The 15,897-nt window shown below is 39.6% G+C and overlaps 2 protein-coding genes across 2 annotated transcripts in view; one reads left to right on the top strand and one right to left on the bottom strand.

The window, feature by feature from the left end:
• Positions 1–649, bottom strand: part of triob (trio Rho guanine nucleotide exchange factor b) — a 98,994-nt gene extending 98,345 nt beyond the window's left edge. The window contains exon 1 of the mRNA XM_080500618.1: positions 525–649. Coding sequence (XP_080356744.1) covers positions 525–594 — 70 coding nt within the window. The 5' untranslated portion in view covers positions 595–649. The remainder of the gene's footprint in view (positions 1–524) is intronic.
• A 3,703-nt stretch (positions 650–4,352) lies between these two features.
• Positions 4,353–15,897, top strand: part of dnah5 (dynein, axonemal, heavy chain 5) — a gene marked incomplete at both ends in the record, with an annotated part of 81,487 nt that continues 69,942 nt past the window's right edge. Inside the window, 11 exons of the mRNA XM_080500616.1 lie at positions 4,353–4,442; positions 11,023–11,157; positions 11,304–11,388; positions 11,517–11,689; positions 13,111–13,329; positions 13,435–13,572; positions 13,899–14,075; positions 14,298–14,411; positions 14,531–14,638; positions 15,050–15,172; positions 15,470–15,685. Coding sequence (XP_080356742.1) covers positions 4,353–4,442; positions 11,023–11,157; positions 11,304–11,388; positions 11,517–11,689; positions 13,111–13,329; positions 13,435–13,572; positions 13,899–14,075; positions 14,298–14,411; positions 14,531–14,638; positions 15,050–15,172; positions 15,470–15,685 — 1,578 coding nt within the window. The remainder of the gene's footprint in view (positions 4,443–11,022; positions 11,158–11,303; positions 11,389–11,516; positions 11,690–13,110; positions 13,330–13,434; positions 13,573–13,898; positions 14,076–14,297; positions 14,412–14,530; positions 14,639–15,049; positions 15,173–15,469; positions 15,686–15,897) is intronic.

Genomic DNA, 15,897 nt, shown 5'->3' with positions numbered 1-15,897 from the left:
GAGTCCATGGCCTATCGTGTGCGTCAGATTTGAGAGACCGAGGGTATAGAGGCATACGTAATCCCGCATTCATTTAAAAGTCTGCATCTGTACGTAATATGAAGGTCCGATATTTAGAGGGGTGTTCAAGCCTCATCCAAAGGCTTCGTGGTGGATAACGTCAAAGCACTCCTCGAGCCCGGAGGACAACTGTGGTGGAGCTGTAACCATCCACACCTTGGTCCAGCCCATAACGGGGTCAGTGCCTAATAATCAAAGAACATATTTCCAGGGGGGGGGGTGTTGTCATCAAAGGCTGCAGCATGACAAGTGATGGGAGGGCTAAAAAGGTGTTAAATAACTACAAACTGTGACCATCTCTCTGGCGTGTCCAACGCACGGTCGCTTGTGCGCATCTCGCCCATGAAAAGCCATCAAGTGATTTCTGTCATTTTGTGGAAACAATGCCTTCAAACCCTCAGTGATCACACCGTCTGGCCCACCGTCGCTCTCCCACCAGGCAGACTCGCCCCTTCTCGACTTACCGGATTTGAAAAACGCCGCTATGTCTGCCGCGTCCTTCGCAGCTTCATCCAGTCCCTCTCCTGCGCTCATGGCTGCGGCCGCTCGTGCGCGGATCGCTGGAGATATCCTCAAAGGCTTCCCGGCTCTGCAGTCACTACCTATCAACAACAAAAGCAGCTCCTGCTGCCGTTCATTGAAGAAGCGGATCCGGTCCTATAATCTGTGCTCGAATTCATTAAGCGAGAGACCTTCTCCTCCATTTTGGCCGAGAAGGGAGAATCCTGACGACCGATCGGCGGCGCTCCCGAGTTGGGACGTGAGGCAGAAGAGGAGGAGGAGGAGGGAGGGAGGGAGGAGTAAAGGGGTGATAATGAGAGAAGGCGGAGGTAAAAAAAAAGAAAGAAAAAAAGAGAAGGGGAGTGAGAAGGGACTGAGGGAGGAGGGCTATTCCGATTCGAGGGGTGGGTGGGATATCCTGGGATTCCGTTTCGGGGGGTTTTGGTGCATTGTGCGCCACCCAAATTTAATGTGCGCCACAGCAGCACATCAGTCGCCCCCCAGCAGCGTCACTCACTGCGGTGCTGATGCAGGGCTGCGTGGGTGTCGCTCTCCAAGATTTCACGCCTTTTAATTGCTCCCAGTACAGACCTGCCTCTGAATGGCACACTGGCGATCATGCGTTGCTCCTTTCTTAAGAAATACTACGAGTAGTGTCTTTCACGTTTTGCCTCGCTGGAGTGCAATTCTTGCAAAAAACGTGGCTTCTGTCACGAGGTGGGGTCATCGAGTTTTACGTATTGCACTATTTGGGTTTTCCATCAATGCCAGCTTGTCCGCAATTAGTAGCATCCGTCTGTAATGCCTAATCATGTTTTTAGTGTGGCAAAATGACGACGAAAGAGAAGGATGATTTCATCCTTTCTTCCTCGCCAAGTGATGAAGATGATGCTACAGTATGAGGTCATTTGCCCCACAAATCTAACCCAGTTCTCACTAACAGCTGCAGCCTAGTTTTAACGAGGGGCAGCCCGCTGCTGCCACCTAGGGGCGGTTACCAGCAACTTTAATAACTGAAAATCCAGTGCTCAGGTTCACAAGACAAACAAAAAGGAATAATGTCTACTAATGTAATGGAAATGTAATTTCAGAGTGTAATTATAAGGAATTTCCCATTCGTGTGTGGATACAATTACTTTCCTTATTAAATAATGTATCACACTCGAGAAATTAGCCCATGGGCTACATGGAAACAGTGGCACTCAGGCCAGCATGCCATTGTGCAAATCAACAAATACACACTGAACAAAAATATAAACGCAACACTTTTGGGGGTGGTGTCAGAAAATCAGTCAATATCACCATTTGCCTCACGCAGTGCAACACAACTCCTTGGCATAGAGTTAATCAGGTTGTTGATTGTGGAATGTTGGTCCACTCCTCTTCAATGGCTGTGCCAAGTTGCTGGATATTGGCAGGAAGAAGAACACGCCGTCGTAAATGCCGATCCAGAGCATCCCCAAACATAATCAGTGGGTGACATGTCCAGCGAGTATGCTGGCCATGCAAAAACTGGGGTGTTTTTCAGCTTCCAGGAATTGTGTACAGATCCTTGCACCATGGGGCCGTGCTTTATAATGCCTCAACATGAGGTGATAGTTGTGGATGAATGGCACAACAAGGGGGCTCAGGATGTTGTCACAGTATCTCTGTCCATTCAAAATGCCATCAATAAAATGCACCTGTGTTCATCGTCCATAACAGACGCCTGCCCATACCATAACCCCACTACCACCATGGGCCAATGTGAGCATTTGCCCACTCAAGTTGGTTATGACGATGAACTGCAGTCAGGTTGAGACCCCGATGAAGACGACGAGCATGCAGATGAGCTTCCCTGAGATGGTTTCTGACAGTTTGTGCAGAAATTGTTTGGTTATCGATAGTTGCAGTAGCTGTCTGGGTGGCTGGTCTCAGACCATCATTCAGGTGAACATGCTGGATGTGGAGGTCCTGGGCTGGTGTGGTTACATGTAGCCTGCGGTGGTGAGGCCGGTTGGATGTACTGTGAAATTCTCTGAAAAACGCCTATGGAGACAGCTTATGGTAGACAAATGAACATTCAATTCACGGGCAACAGCTCTAATGGACATTCCTCCAGTCCGCAGGCCAATTGCACGCTTCTTCAAAACCTGCGACATCTGTGGCATTGTGCTGTGTGATCAAATTGCACATTTCAGAGTGGGCTTTTATTGTGCCCACCCTGAGGCACACCTGTACAATTATCATGTTGTCTAATCAGCATCTTGATATGCCACACCTGTGAGGTGGGATGGATTATCTCGGCAAAGGAGAAGTGCTCACTAACACAGATTTAGACAGATTTGTGAACAATACTTGACAGAAATAGGTCTTTTGTGACTACAGAAAATGTTTTATATTTTTGAGTTAAGCTCATGAAAAATGGGAGCAAAAACAAAAGTGTTGCGTTTATATTTTTGTTCAGTATAGTTGTGTTATGTTCTCACTTTGTATTTTTCATTGCAAATTTGTTCCACACATTTTAGATTTGACTTTCATGCTATTTTGTGATACAGAAAGCAGTTGGAAAGCTCCAAGATTAAACTGCTAGTATTATCAAAAGCTTTAAACACAGCTTTGTTTGTGTTTTTTGCCCATAAACCTTTGTACATCTTGTATAGTCTGGTTCATTCTTTGGTATGTATGAATAGAATCCCAAACTGAACATTACAAGCGCGTCCCCTCGTCCACCACTGACTGTCCGGCTGATCTGCAGTTCCTGTCTTCAACTGTAGGTTGCACTGTGGACCAAGCAATTTTCCGGATGAATTGTGGGCCTTAATAATATTTTAGGTGAGTTCATCTTTTGGGAGGAATCAGAGTGTCGTGGACCCTTTTCCCACAAGTTCATGAAATGCCCAAATATTTGCTCTTTCAATCATGCACAGTAACAAAAATAAAGCTGGTGTACCAATAAACAGAAATACAATATGCTACACACAATCATAAAAGAGACCTCTCCAGCCCAAACCAAATAGTGTCCCATCAACTCTGAGTTGATATGTTGTGTGGTTTAAGTGACCGTTTTTCTAAGTTATTTGTTATCATTTGTGTCTTATTTGTTTATTTTTTATTTTTATTATGGTGATTTAATATCATCTCCTGCACTTCTTGTAATTCTGTATTACATTCGGATTTTGTGAAAATAATACAAAAAAGATATAGCAATCAAGCATTTATATTTATTTCAAAATGTCTATTCAAATAAAGAAATTATAAGGTGACACAATGATATAAACACCCATAAGTGCTGCAAATTGACTTTTAGTTTTTGTTTTTTTAGGTAATTCGGCAAGAATTAAATTACTTAATTAGTTTTTTTTTTTGAGGGGGGGTTGTTTAATAACACAAAGTAAAACACAGGGTTAATACATTTATGTTTGATCCTGCAACTCGTTGTTTCCAAGGAAGTGAAGTCTTTTTGATGAAGTAATCCCACTCAATCCCCCATTACCTGAAAAATCAGTGTGACAACTAGGCACATGTACTCACTAAAATTTTAAGAAAACACACCCCCACCACCATCAAACATCACTGCAAAGAAAGCTGGTGAATAATTGACCCTGTGTTGTTTTGACATCAGCCCCCTGCTCCCTTTGTTACCATGGAAACTACAGTCAACAAGAAGCTATTGTCTGGAAAGTCGGAGCTGCAACCAAATCTCGGAAAACTTCCAGTCTCAATCAGGAGGGGAAAACACTTCACCAACTAAGCAGCAGATTCCAGTTCAAGTGAACAAGGAGTGATTTCTGTGAAGGAATGTTTCGGTCATGTCGTTCAACTCTCGGATCACTAAAGCCAGCTACAACAGCAGACCTACCCAGGCTCCTGTGCTCGTGGAGTCCCTCAGAGAGATTCAGGTTTGGTCGATACCTTTCATTAAAATAACTGGGAACAAATCTCATTTAGTCTTTTCTCTGTTTTGATCTTCTAAACTGAGACTTTAATGTTTAAGAGGGTTATTTGGTTTGTGTATGTCTTTGTGCACTCTGCATTAGTCCAGCAGAAGTATTAGTTTTATTGTTGTTCAGCTTTGGGACATAGAGTTGAGGGCAGTGCCCAATTACATGTTTCTTCTTATAGGATATAATATAACAGAATTTAATTCATCAGCTATTTAATTGCATATTTGCCTCAGTTAAGTCACTAGTAGTAAAATCACATAGGCCTTATATTTGAATTTCCTTTTCTCATTTGATTTTATTCTTGATTTCATTTTTACCCCTGAAATTCATCTCACAATGAATCCTCTGGCCTCCTACCAGAAGATAAAGATGTTTTTACTAGATGGTTGTATTGTCGTCTTCAGTCCACTAGATGGTGGGATGCTCCTGGTGTATGTCTGGTAATGTTGGAACAGCCACAGGAGGTGATGTAGCACTGAAAAGAGGACGGGTGTGTAGTCTCTTGTAATGGTGGAATTAAAAACCCACTTAATTACACCCAGAGAGGACTTTTAAGCTGTGGTCAACATTTCATTACATTTGTATTCCTCTTCTGTATTTGTGAGAAAAAACTAAATAATAAACCAATGTGAAAACTCACTTTGCATCAATTCTACAGGCATACAATTCAAGTAAAAAAAAAAAAAAGAAGCTAATGTTATTTAGGGTATTTTGCATCTCTAGTCCTTGAGATATTGTTAACTTTGACAAAAAAGCACCATTTTGCATGCAAGTAATAAAAAAAAAGAAAAAAGTGCATTGGTTAATAATCACTCAAGGGTCAGTAGAGTTTTGAATTATGCATTATTTAGGCTACTGTAATGCGTGTGTTTAATCAGTATTCAATAATTGCAAGTACAGTAACGCACTTTCATAAAGAAAAGCAACTAAAGGAAATAGTCATTTATTTGCTTTAATTGCATCCAAGAGTCACTAACACCGCACAGTGAACACAGTCTGTAAATAAAGAAGTAATGCAAGTTGAAAGCGATTGGATAAAACTGCATTGTTTGTGACATTTCGAGCAACATGTGCTGTAAACAAATGTGTTCAAGCTATCTGTGTCGGTGCGGGTGTTCTACAGTTAACAACAGTAGCCTCTTCCCTGTCTGTGTGCTTCCTCTTACAGATCTCACTGACTCATTTCTAATTCATGGTCACTCTCCTGTTTCATGGCAGCTCACAACCAGACAGTTCAACATAGAAAATCAGTCATGGCGTAATGAAATATTGACGACCGCACTACTTTTTAATGCAAAGCTTCGCAATCATTTTTTTTTTTTTATATCAAACCGCCAGTCAGGTCCTGTGGAGAGAGAGGGAGAGAGCTCTGCCTCTCATCTGCTGGACGCCACCATAAAAGCTAATGGAATTTAATATTAATTGGTGGGAGGTGTGTGTGCCTGTGTGACCACCTTTGCTTTACTTGCTTTGTGGGATCCAAAGTTGAGATCACACTAGACTTGTAGGGATGGATCTACAATATGAGGTGATTTCCAAACTGCTTTTAACATATTTTAAAATGTTCAGATATGATTCTTGAGCTACAGTTACAGATTGAAGGTAAGGTTAGAGCTAGTGTTAAGCATGTCAATGTGAATGTTTAATAAGTTAGGAAACACATAACAACTACATATCAAGTTTATGTTGATTCAGGTTTGATCTATTAAGTTATTTTCATTTTTTTTATTTCTTCTAATTAATTAGTTTATTAATGGTTCAGCCAGCATGTACAAATCACATGTTTTATCCAGAAATATATGATGGCAATATTTAAAATGTGGACTTCTTGGATAATCAGTTTTGCCTTCAAGCACTGCAGTTCCCTCTTGCTAATTTACTAGTTTCAACTTTTCCAACCAGCAGGTGTGAGGAAAAGAAGGCAAACAATTGTAACCAGCTTTACAAGAACATTCCAAAAGCACGGTGCCACTACCTGTTAAAACTCATTGTTGAATCCTTCCATTGTTGTCTCCTCAAAAAGAAGCACCTCCATTCATTACTTTGTTTCAGTTCGCATACAGTGGCAGAGGACACAATATCAAAGGTTTTCAGGCATGATACCTGTTGTCCTCTTACATTTCTTACATTGGAGTTTATTTTCTGCTACAATGGTTAACTTTATACTTTCTGCATGTGTGGTCTGTTGCATCTCAACATATGACGATGTTATATTTTAGGATGTTTGACTCAGGCCCAGTTCCAATACCGGTGTATACACCCCCACCACTTCCACCTTCTATTCTGCATGTCTCTCCATTCTATTGTAATAGACTCGTAAGGTGAGACCAGGACTCTGATAATTACTTTGTCGAAAGGAGGTCATCCAACACCACATTATCCAGTTAGCAGCCCCCTTCAGGAGCAACACGCTCATAATTTCAGGGCAGTAACCTTTCTCACATGGCAAATAAGAGGGCTGATTGCTTACGTACCATAGCAAAGCTACTTGTTCCCTGTCTTTTCTTCTTTGTTGGAAGCAGCAATTCTCTAATGTCATGAAAAGCGAAGCCAATTAAGGAGGTGGAATGACTTCAAAAGAACTGTCAGTGTGAAAGGGTGGCAACAGCGATGCTGCATTTTAAGCCAGACTATCAAAACAAGGTAAGGTGACCCAAGTGTTCTGAAGTTACAGGCAACTTGGCTACTTGACTATCTGCTTTGGTCAAATGTAATTCATCATTAATGTGTCAGGATTCAGTAAAGAGCCGATGTGCTTGTATCATGAACCGATCTGAATGCCAAACTGAGGCAAAACAGGTTTTATATGTGTGCAGAAGTATCCCAGACTTCAATTTACAAATGACATTTACCAGTACATTGAAGAGAGAACAATAAAACTCAAACAGAAGTTGTGGGTTTTACCCTTCCGTATCATCTATTACTAAAATACAATTGACACAATGAACAGCTGTCTAATAGTAACTACTTCATATTGAATTAACCCATTTTTACTCACTGCAAGGATTAAGTCTTTACATTGTCCACATAATATTTCTTCTGTAAAAGTTGAATGTGGGATTGATTACTTCTATTAACTATCACTCTAAATTATACTATGTCACTCATACATGATACACAATTGTAACTTTTGCAGTCATATGCATTTATCTTATAGACTGGGGTCTAACACATGCTATATTTGATTCAATAAGACAAGTGACCAGGTGGGTCGACATGACAGAATTCTTAACACATTGTTCTTTAAACACTCATTTATTGTTTGCACGGTTACGTTGTGGAAATTGACAGCTATCTTAATTCTATGAATTAGCAATAACTGTTTTGGTTTTGTGTGTTAGCCCATGAGTGTAATACCTGTACATACAGTGCGGAGTGATCTCTGTCTGCATGTTGCAATGTATGCATTTGCCTTCATCAACAAAGCTTTTATTATAAGTGATTGTATATGTCACCAGCATGTACAGGTCCCACATGGCCTTTGTTTTTCACTTTGCATCAACTGGTCATGAGAATCGTGTCTATCCAAATCATACTTGGATAATAATAATAATAATGATCATGAAAATGTCACACACACCTTTACCCGTTAGAAATGACCGATCATTAATCATAAAGCAGGCATACCTTAAGCCCAGCTGGCCGAGTGGCCACCACTGACAATATGATAGGGCTAACCCTCTGAGGGCGAGAGCATACAGCTCCTCGTGTGTACATGGAAATAAGAAAGCGATAGCAGGTTATAGAGAAGCTATAGAAGAGCTGAGGTGGAGAGACAGGGAGCTGTCATGTCGCAGGTGTTCACAAAGCAGCTCTGGAAAAAAACTGTTTCCAAAGTCATTCAGGTAAGAGAAATCATGCAGCACTGCTGCTACTATTTTTGTGTTGAAAGTTTTATTTCAATTGTATATTAACTATCCACGTAATTAATCTGTAATATGACTTAAAAACAGCCCTGCTGGCATTTTTCATTTGCTATGGTGAAGATTGAAATAAAACAAAATTAATTTGTCTCAAAACATTGATCCACAGCTCTTCTTGTTTTTGACAGTGTGTTATTCTGTGCCCAGATGATCAAAATTGATCATAGATGTTCAAAAATGTTCAGTTTCAATATTTAAAATCAAAAGGTTTCTTTTTTAAATCTGGAAAACAAAGAGTGTTTATTTTAGGAAAAGTCAGTCTGTCTATGCTGTAGTTTATGTTAGAATGGGGCTTTGTTTGTTTATGAACACTATTAATATAGCTGTTATAAGATGAGAATGCCAGTGCTGGTTTATGTGTGTCCTGGATGTGGCAATAACAAGGATGAACATGCGTGTCTTTTCATTAATGGAGTCTGCTATTGTCAGATTATGTATTTGGTTGTGTATGGCATCGAGAGTGATGTCTTTGTGTGCTTGTTCGAATAATCTGCACAACACTACATCATGTTTCAATTGTTTGTGTCAATCCTGAAGAATGAGTTGGCCGATGGTACAGTTTGGAATAAACGTTGATGAGTGTGAAATGGCCGTTCGCCCTGCAACTGCTTGCTTGCCAAGCTTTTATCATGGTCAACTGATTAGGTGTATCAGTCTGTCTGTAATATGTTTATTTCTACAGTGTTTTTAACAACGTATGGTTTATGGACAAGTTTTGTAGTGGTTCATTTGAAATAATCAGAAATATGCAAATTAAATGGAGCTTCTCATCAATGCAAACTGTTTATAATTTTGAAAGAAAAATGTGAATATCATTGATTTTAATCAGTGATTGTTATTCTCAAGAGATGCTTAACAGTAATGCAATGTAACAAAGCTTAAAAAGAAAGCTAGTGTTGGAGAGGGGTTCCATGTTTTTATGGAGTTTGGAAGTCACTTCATTCTTTTAAATGTTAACACAAACCCCCAAAGTAGAGGGGGAGCTGGAGATGACTATGGGTTAAGGCAGTGCACACACACACACACACACACACACACACACACACACACACACACACACACACACACACACACACACACACACACACACACACACACACACACACACACACACACACACACACACACAATTTTGGTCAGATGTACAAGGTGAGCTTAAGATGTTACATTAAGTGTTAATTAAAGTCCTGCTTCACTCTATAAACTTACAGCAGATGAGTGGCTCCAGCTTGAAGTGTTTTTGTTAGAAGTTGCAGCTCCCACTCGCTGTAACGTGTTCACACTCACAGCTTGTAAGCTTGTAGTAGTACTCACCCTCATAGTGACTTCACATGAACACCCACCCTGCAGGCTTTAACTAACAAGAACCAATATCTTGACCTCTAAATGCTCTGAGTTTGTCAATTATATAGAGAAAGGCACTCGAAATGTAAGCTTCTATATATTAGTGTCTCCCATGTGCACACATTTCTTTTCTCTCACGATGCATGTTCACCTATACATTGATACAAACATCTAGTCTCTCATTCATCATTCACTCCTTTTATTTGATGTTGAGCTTTGTCAGCTCCATCCCTCACATTGTTGTTTTCCCCTCCTTCTTTCATCGCCTTTTGTCTGTCTCATCTTCCTCTGTCTTTTTGATCACTTCTTGTATGTTCAATAAATGTCATGGTTCCTTTTAGTAACTCCTTTAAACTCTCTCAAAATGCCCTTTTCTTAAAAGAATGTCAATACTATCCACGAAGACACAGCTGGTGTGCATGAAGCTACAATGTATCCTGAGCTCCAGGTAGAACTGAGTCAAGTCCTCTGCTTTAGTCAGATAAATAAGTGGGTACTGAAAACATAAGAAAAGGAATGAAAAAGTGACAAAAAGAAATATTTGTATCATTCATTATGTCATACTGGGTGTTAAAGTGTAATTCAGTTCATAACAATTGTCAAAACAAGGCTGATTTATAAAGGAGCTACAGTATTTCTGAAGTTTCATTCAGCCAGAGCATTTTGCTTGGTTGTCGATGGGGGCCATGTTAATGAGAATCTGACCATCTTTTCTTACTCTGGAAATAGAAAAAAAAAAAAAAAAAAAAATTATATGAAAGATTCGACACATATATGAGCAAAAACGTTCTTGAGAGTTATTAGCGGACCTAGTTTCTTGTTACTAAGCAGCAAAAAGCAGGTCATTCACTCTCAAACCATTGATGGTTGTAGTTCTTTTAACCAACCAAGTACTGTACCATGCTATGTAGTTGTAACATTTCGATGATTTTATTTTCTTTTTTCAAATAGAGTAACTGCTTATTCATTGAAGCTTTAAATACCTGGCGTTAAAACTGCTTCGTTGAATGAACTGATGCGTACCTCAGGTATGAGCTTGGAGTGCTTCATCAGCTGCCATGAACAACAGCTCCATCAGCAGGAGAAATATGTTTTTTCTGCTTTCACACTATTTGATTTTGACTGATTTGACATTGAAAGACAAACAAATAAACAATGATAAATTAGTTGTTCAGTACGCTCCCAGCACCGAGTCATACACATGTGTTCAACTTAAATTTGCCACGGTCCTGAAATTTTAATTACTCCTGTCAATCTATTTTGTTTAGCAAAAGTTGAAAGAGGAGCGTGAAGCGAAGCGGGCCCAGCTGGATGGAAGACATGACTACATCCTTAGTATTGTGGCTTCATGCCTTGGACTGGAAAAAGCAGACGTGGAAGATGCAATACTGGAGGGGAACCAGGTATTATACATTGGGGGTATTGTCTTTTTAAATGAGTGCTTATACTTTGTTATTACAAAATAGCTACAATACATTTTATGATTTGGTTTATGTTTGGCTAAAAGTAAGGCTTGACCTAACCCACCGTGCATCCTCATGTCATTCAGATTGACCGTATGGAGCAGTTCTTTGTGGCTGAAGGACTTCCACACCTCATGTTTTACTATCAGGACACTGATCCAGTTGAAGCAGGTAAGATGAAATCCAATTGAGTTTCTGTATAAAATGATATACTTTAAATAATCTGATTCTCAATCAATTTCTCCAGATTATTCTCATCCAACCAATTATTTCTATGTGAAAATTCTTAATTTCAGCAGCCTCAGCACCTTCAGCCTCTGCATCTGTCCAGCTTGTTTCCCAGCAGCCAGGCTCCAGCAAGAAACCCAAAGTGTTTGTGTCAGACGGGAGGGACGTTGCACTGACTGGAGTGTGTGTCTTCTTTACCAGAGCCAACACTTCAAAGGCAATCACCTCAGAGAACATACACAGAGTGAGTCAGCGTACTTTTGGGAAATGTGAAAACAAAGCCATTAAGTGCTTTCAGGGTAACTGAGGGTTGATGAGGGATTTGAAATGAGCGAAGCCAGATCTAATTGTATGATCATGCCCTGTTATGGACAACTTTCATACAGTCAGTTTGCTTGATGGCTTATCAACAAACACACAGTCAGCTTCTTTATTTTAAGGGTTCATTTGTGTGATTAATTGGGAGCTTCTTTCATTGGGGATTCTTGAACAGCACTGCAATACAACATTCAGTTCTCTTCATTCATTCTTGTTGATCACGTGTTCTGCGGCAAAGCTTCTGGTAACAGGTTTGATACAAGACATTAACAGTGAGAGAAGATGAAAGGTCAACTTGTCTGTGTTTGCTGAAGCCAGAAAGAAACCATAAAATGTTGTATATATGCTTACTGCTGTGTTGGTAAAAACAAATGGGGGGGGGGTTATATATATATATAGCTTTATATATGAAATAAAGCTAATACATTTTGTTATAATAAGAAATAAATTACATCATCTGACCAATATGTGCATGGGACAACGCTTCAACCTTTCCTTATATATAATCAATGTTGGGAATAATGTGTTATGCAGTAATGTGTTTGTAAGAACAATATATTTGATACTAATGCGCAAGTAGCTGATTTCTATGAGAAATTATTGCCACAGTTCCAATAATGTTCCTTCCGAGATCTGACTTCAGTGGAGTGATGAACATAACGAATGGATCAGTGCATAGCGTGAGCTCTCAACTAACTTACAGCAGCTACATTCACACCATCAAAAAGGCATTAAGAAGTCACACATATGTTACGTTTTCTATGTACTTTGTTATTTTTTGAGTTAATTATGAAGTAACACACTGTGGTTATAGCTGCATTCAGTGTGGATGCTAGTTGCCATGAAGCTATAAAATGATCTTTGACTGCAACAGACTGTTTAAGTTTCACTGCTAGTATCCTGAAATCGATTGTGAATATCTGACAATATGAACGAAATTGAGCCAACCACATAGCTGAATGTGTTCATTCATCCTGTGGTCAAAGCTCATTCATGTACATTCAGATCGTTGCCTTGTTAAGAGCAAGATCTGATCTTCAAGGATTGTTTCCAATGATATGTAATGAAATAATGAAGAACTGATGAAGTAATCAAAAAAGAAATGTTAACTATGCTGAATTGCCTAATAGTGCTGTTTCTTATGTAAAATCTTTGTTGTTGTCGTGTCATTTTCAGAGTACTTTCTTCAGAGTACAATACATTATTTCTGAATATATGGGGCTATGAAACTAAAAGCAATACAAATAAATAGTTTCTAAACAGTGAGGGTCCGTTCTTACAATCAATTTGATGTTGCACTCAGATCTTGTTTTAATGTGTTTACATATGTGCATACCTGTTTCTCAGGAAGTAAACTTCAATATGCTGGACACAACAGAGGTGGGTCTGTTAAAAAGTGTGGAGCAATTGCTCGCCGAGATCTTCATCCCCACACTGAGGAAGATGAACCATGGTTGGGGCGAGCTGGCCAGTCCCCAGGCCCAGGCTGTCAAACAGGAATTCATAGGCTCACTGGAGGGATTTGTGTCTGTTTTGGCTGGAGCACAGGAGAGCCTGCAAGAAAAGGTAGGAAACAGGCATCATTACTTCTTGGAGATACTACCTAACAAACATATTGTTCAACTCAAAAGCTAAGAACACACAGCTTTAGCCACCACATCTGCGTTTCAGGTTACTTTGAAAGAGTGCGACACCTTTGACTTGCGGGCGCTGAAGAGTCCATCGGACTACACGGCAGCGGCCAACAGCACAGAGATTACAGAGAAGATTGAGGCCTGTATGAAAGTCTGGATCAAACAGATAGAACATGTGAGGCAGAATTCTCAAGTGTATCAAATTTTTCATCATCATACTCGTTGGGTAGCAGAGAAGTTCATTGCCACATTTTGAAATTTTATTTATTTTTTTTAATCAAGAACCAGGGTTGCTTGAAGCAGATCAGGTCAAGACAAAAACGTTAACAGATACTTGCTAAAATTTCATAAAGCTGAAACAACTAATGCTTAAAATGAAACGTTGAAAGCCTCTGGTGTATGCTAAGGTCAACTGAGGATTATAGATACACACGATGTGTGCAGGTCAATAAAAGTGAAGGATTAAGCTACAAGTACATCTATAGTCTCTCTGTTCTCCAGGTTCTAGCCGAGAGTGACCAACTTAGAAAGGAGGCTGATGACCTCGGCCCTCGGGCTGAACTTGACCACTGGAAGAAACGAATGTCTCGCTTCAACTACTTACTGGACCAGCTGAAGACTTCTGATGTCAGAGCTGTACTGGGTGTGCTCTTACTGGCCAAATCTAAACTCATAAAGGTCAGCAACAATTTTCACTCTACATTTGAAGTTACGGAGATACCACATCGTCAAATCAAAATGTTTTTCAGATTTAGTAAATGTCATTTTTATTTGATTCGAAAGCTTCTTCTTCTTTTCACAATTTCATTCTGGATTTCATTCAAGCACATGTTTTCCCTCACAAAGAAAATTCATAGAAACTATGATGTTACATATGAAATGAGATTGTGTTTGGTTCAGTCATGGCGAGAACTGGACACACGGATCACTGATGCAGCCAATGAGGCCAAAGACAACGTCAAATACCTCTACAGCTTGGAGAAATTCTGTGATCCCCTCTACAACAGTGACCCTGTAAGAAAGCATGCTGTAATCCTTTAGCAGAGTACTTGATGTACTATACCAAGTCTTGTGCATGTGAATTAGTATGGGAAATGTTCAGAAATTCAAGAAATATACTTATGTCATTGCAGGTGTTGATGGTGGAAGCAATCCCGGGCCTGATCAATGCGATCAGGATGATTCATAGTATATCTCGCTATTACAACACATCAGAAAAGATCACATCACTTTTTGTCAAGGTAGGGAGCGCTGCTCATCAGGCATTTAAAATGAACTGCATTATAACTAGCAATGGGAGTCAACTAAGGTGCTTACAGTCTAAATATGATCATTTTGGAACACAGAGAATAATTGTGTGTTGGTTTTAAAAGAGGAATAGATGCAAATTAAAACATGATGCTTTTGCTTCCTGAGGACATTGATATATCAGCCTAACATTAACAAAATAGAATTATGAACAAAAGGATTTACAATTTCGTTTGATGTTTACTCAAGTGGATATGAAGATAATGTAATTTGTTGGGCTACTTCCTTGACAGTGACACCATATAAATTCTTTTTTGACATTTTTACAGACTACTCTAATTTGTCAAAACTTGATTGTTGATCCAAAAACCCTTTGGTATTGTTATATTTCTGTGTCTCTTCAGGTAACAAACCAGATGATGACATCATGTAAGGCCTACATCACTAATAATGGTTCGACTTCAATATGGGACCAACCCCAGGACAGTGTTGCGGAAAAAATCAAAGATGCCATCCACCTCAACCAGGTACCGAGCCGCCTTTATGAGATTAATGTTATGTATTAAATGTCAATGAGTTATTTGTTCTTCTATTGAGAATATGTACATCTTACCTAAATAAGTATTGCTTTATTGAGGCAAATTTAGCATATTATCAGGGTTGAATAGATTTTTCTGTCTTCTTACAATCCTTATGTCACTATTACGGGCTTCGTTAACAGTCACATCTGTGCACTAATAACTCTCAATGGAAACAAGACCCCAATATTCTAAGAATGGAAAGCTCACCAACACCTCAATCTGTCTTCAACATCTCTTGTTCAGGAATACCAGCGATGTTTTCATAAAACCAAGGAAAAGCTGGAACAGACTCCCACAGAGAGGCAGTTTGACTTCAGTGAAATGTACATTTTTGGGAAGTTTGACACATTCCAGCGGCGACTGAACAAGATACTGGAAATGTTCAGCACCATTTCCACCTATTCGGCTCTGCAGGACTCAAAGATAGAAGGACTCGAGACCATGGACACCAGGTTTCAAGTGGGTATTTATTATTAGATAGGATCGTTGTCAAATCATCTTGATAGTGCAGAGAGTGACACCATTTAGTGATGAAGAGCCTTTTGTTTTCTATAGATATTACATATGATACTACATTAGATGGAAGCTGAATGCTTGTACAACAGGCAATGATGATAAGGAGAATGATGACATGTCATGTTAAAAAAAATTGATACATGAAACAGAAATTC

The sequence above is a fragment of the Blennius ocellaris genome, assembly GCF_963422515.1.
Source record: "Blennius ocellaris genome assembly, chromosome: 8".
NCBI lineage: Eukaryota > Metazoa > Chordata > Actinopteri > Blenniiformes > Blenniidae > Blennius > Blennius ocellaris.
Note: the sequence above shows the minus strand (reverse complement) of the source record. Positions and strands in the feature narration are given on the sequence as shown.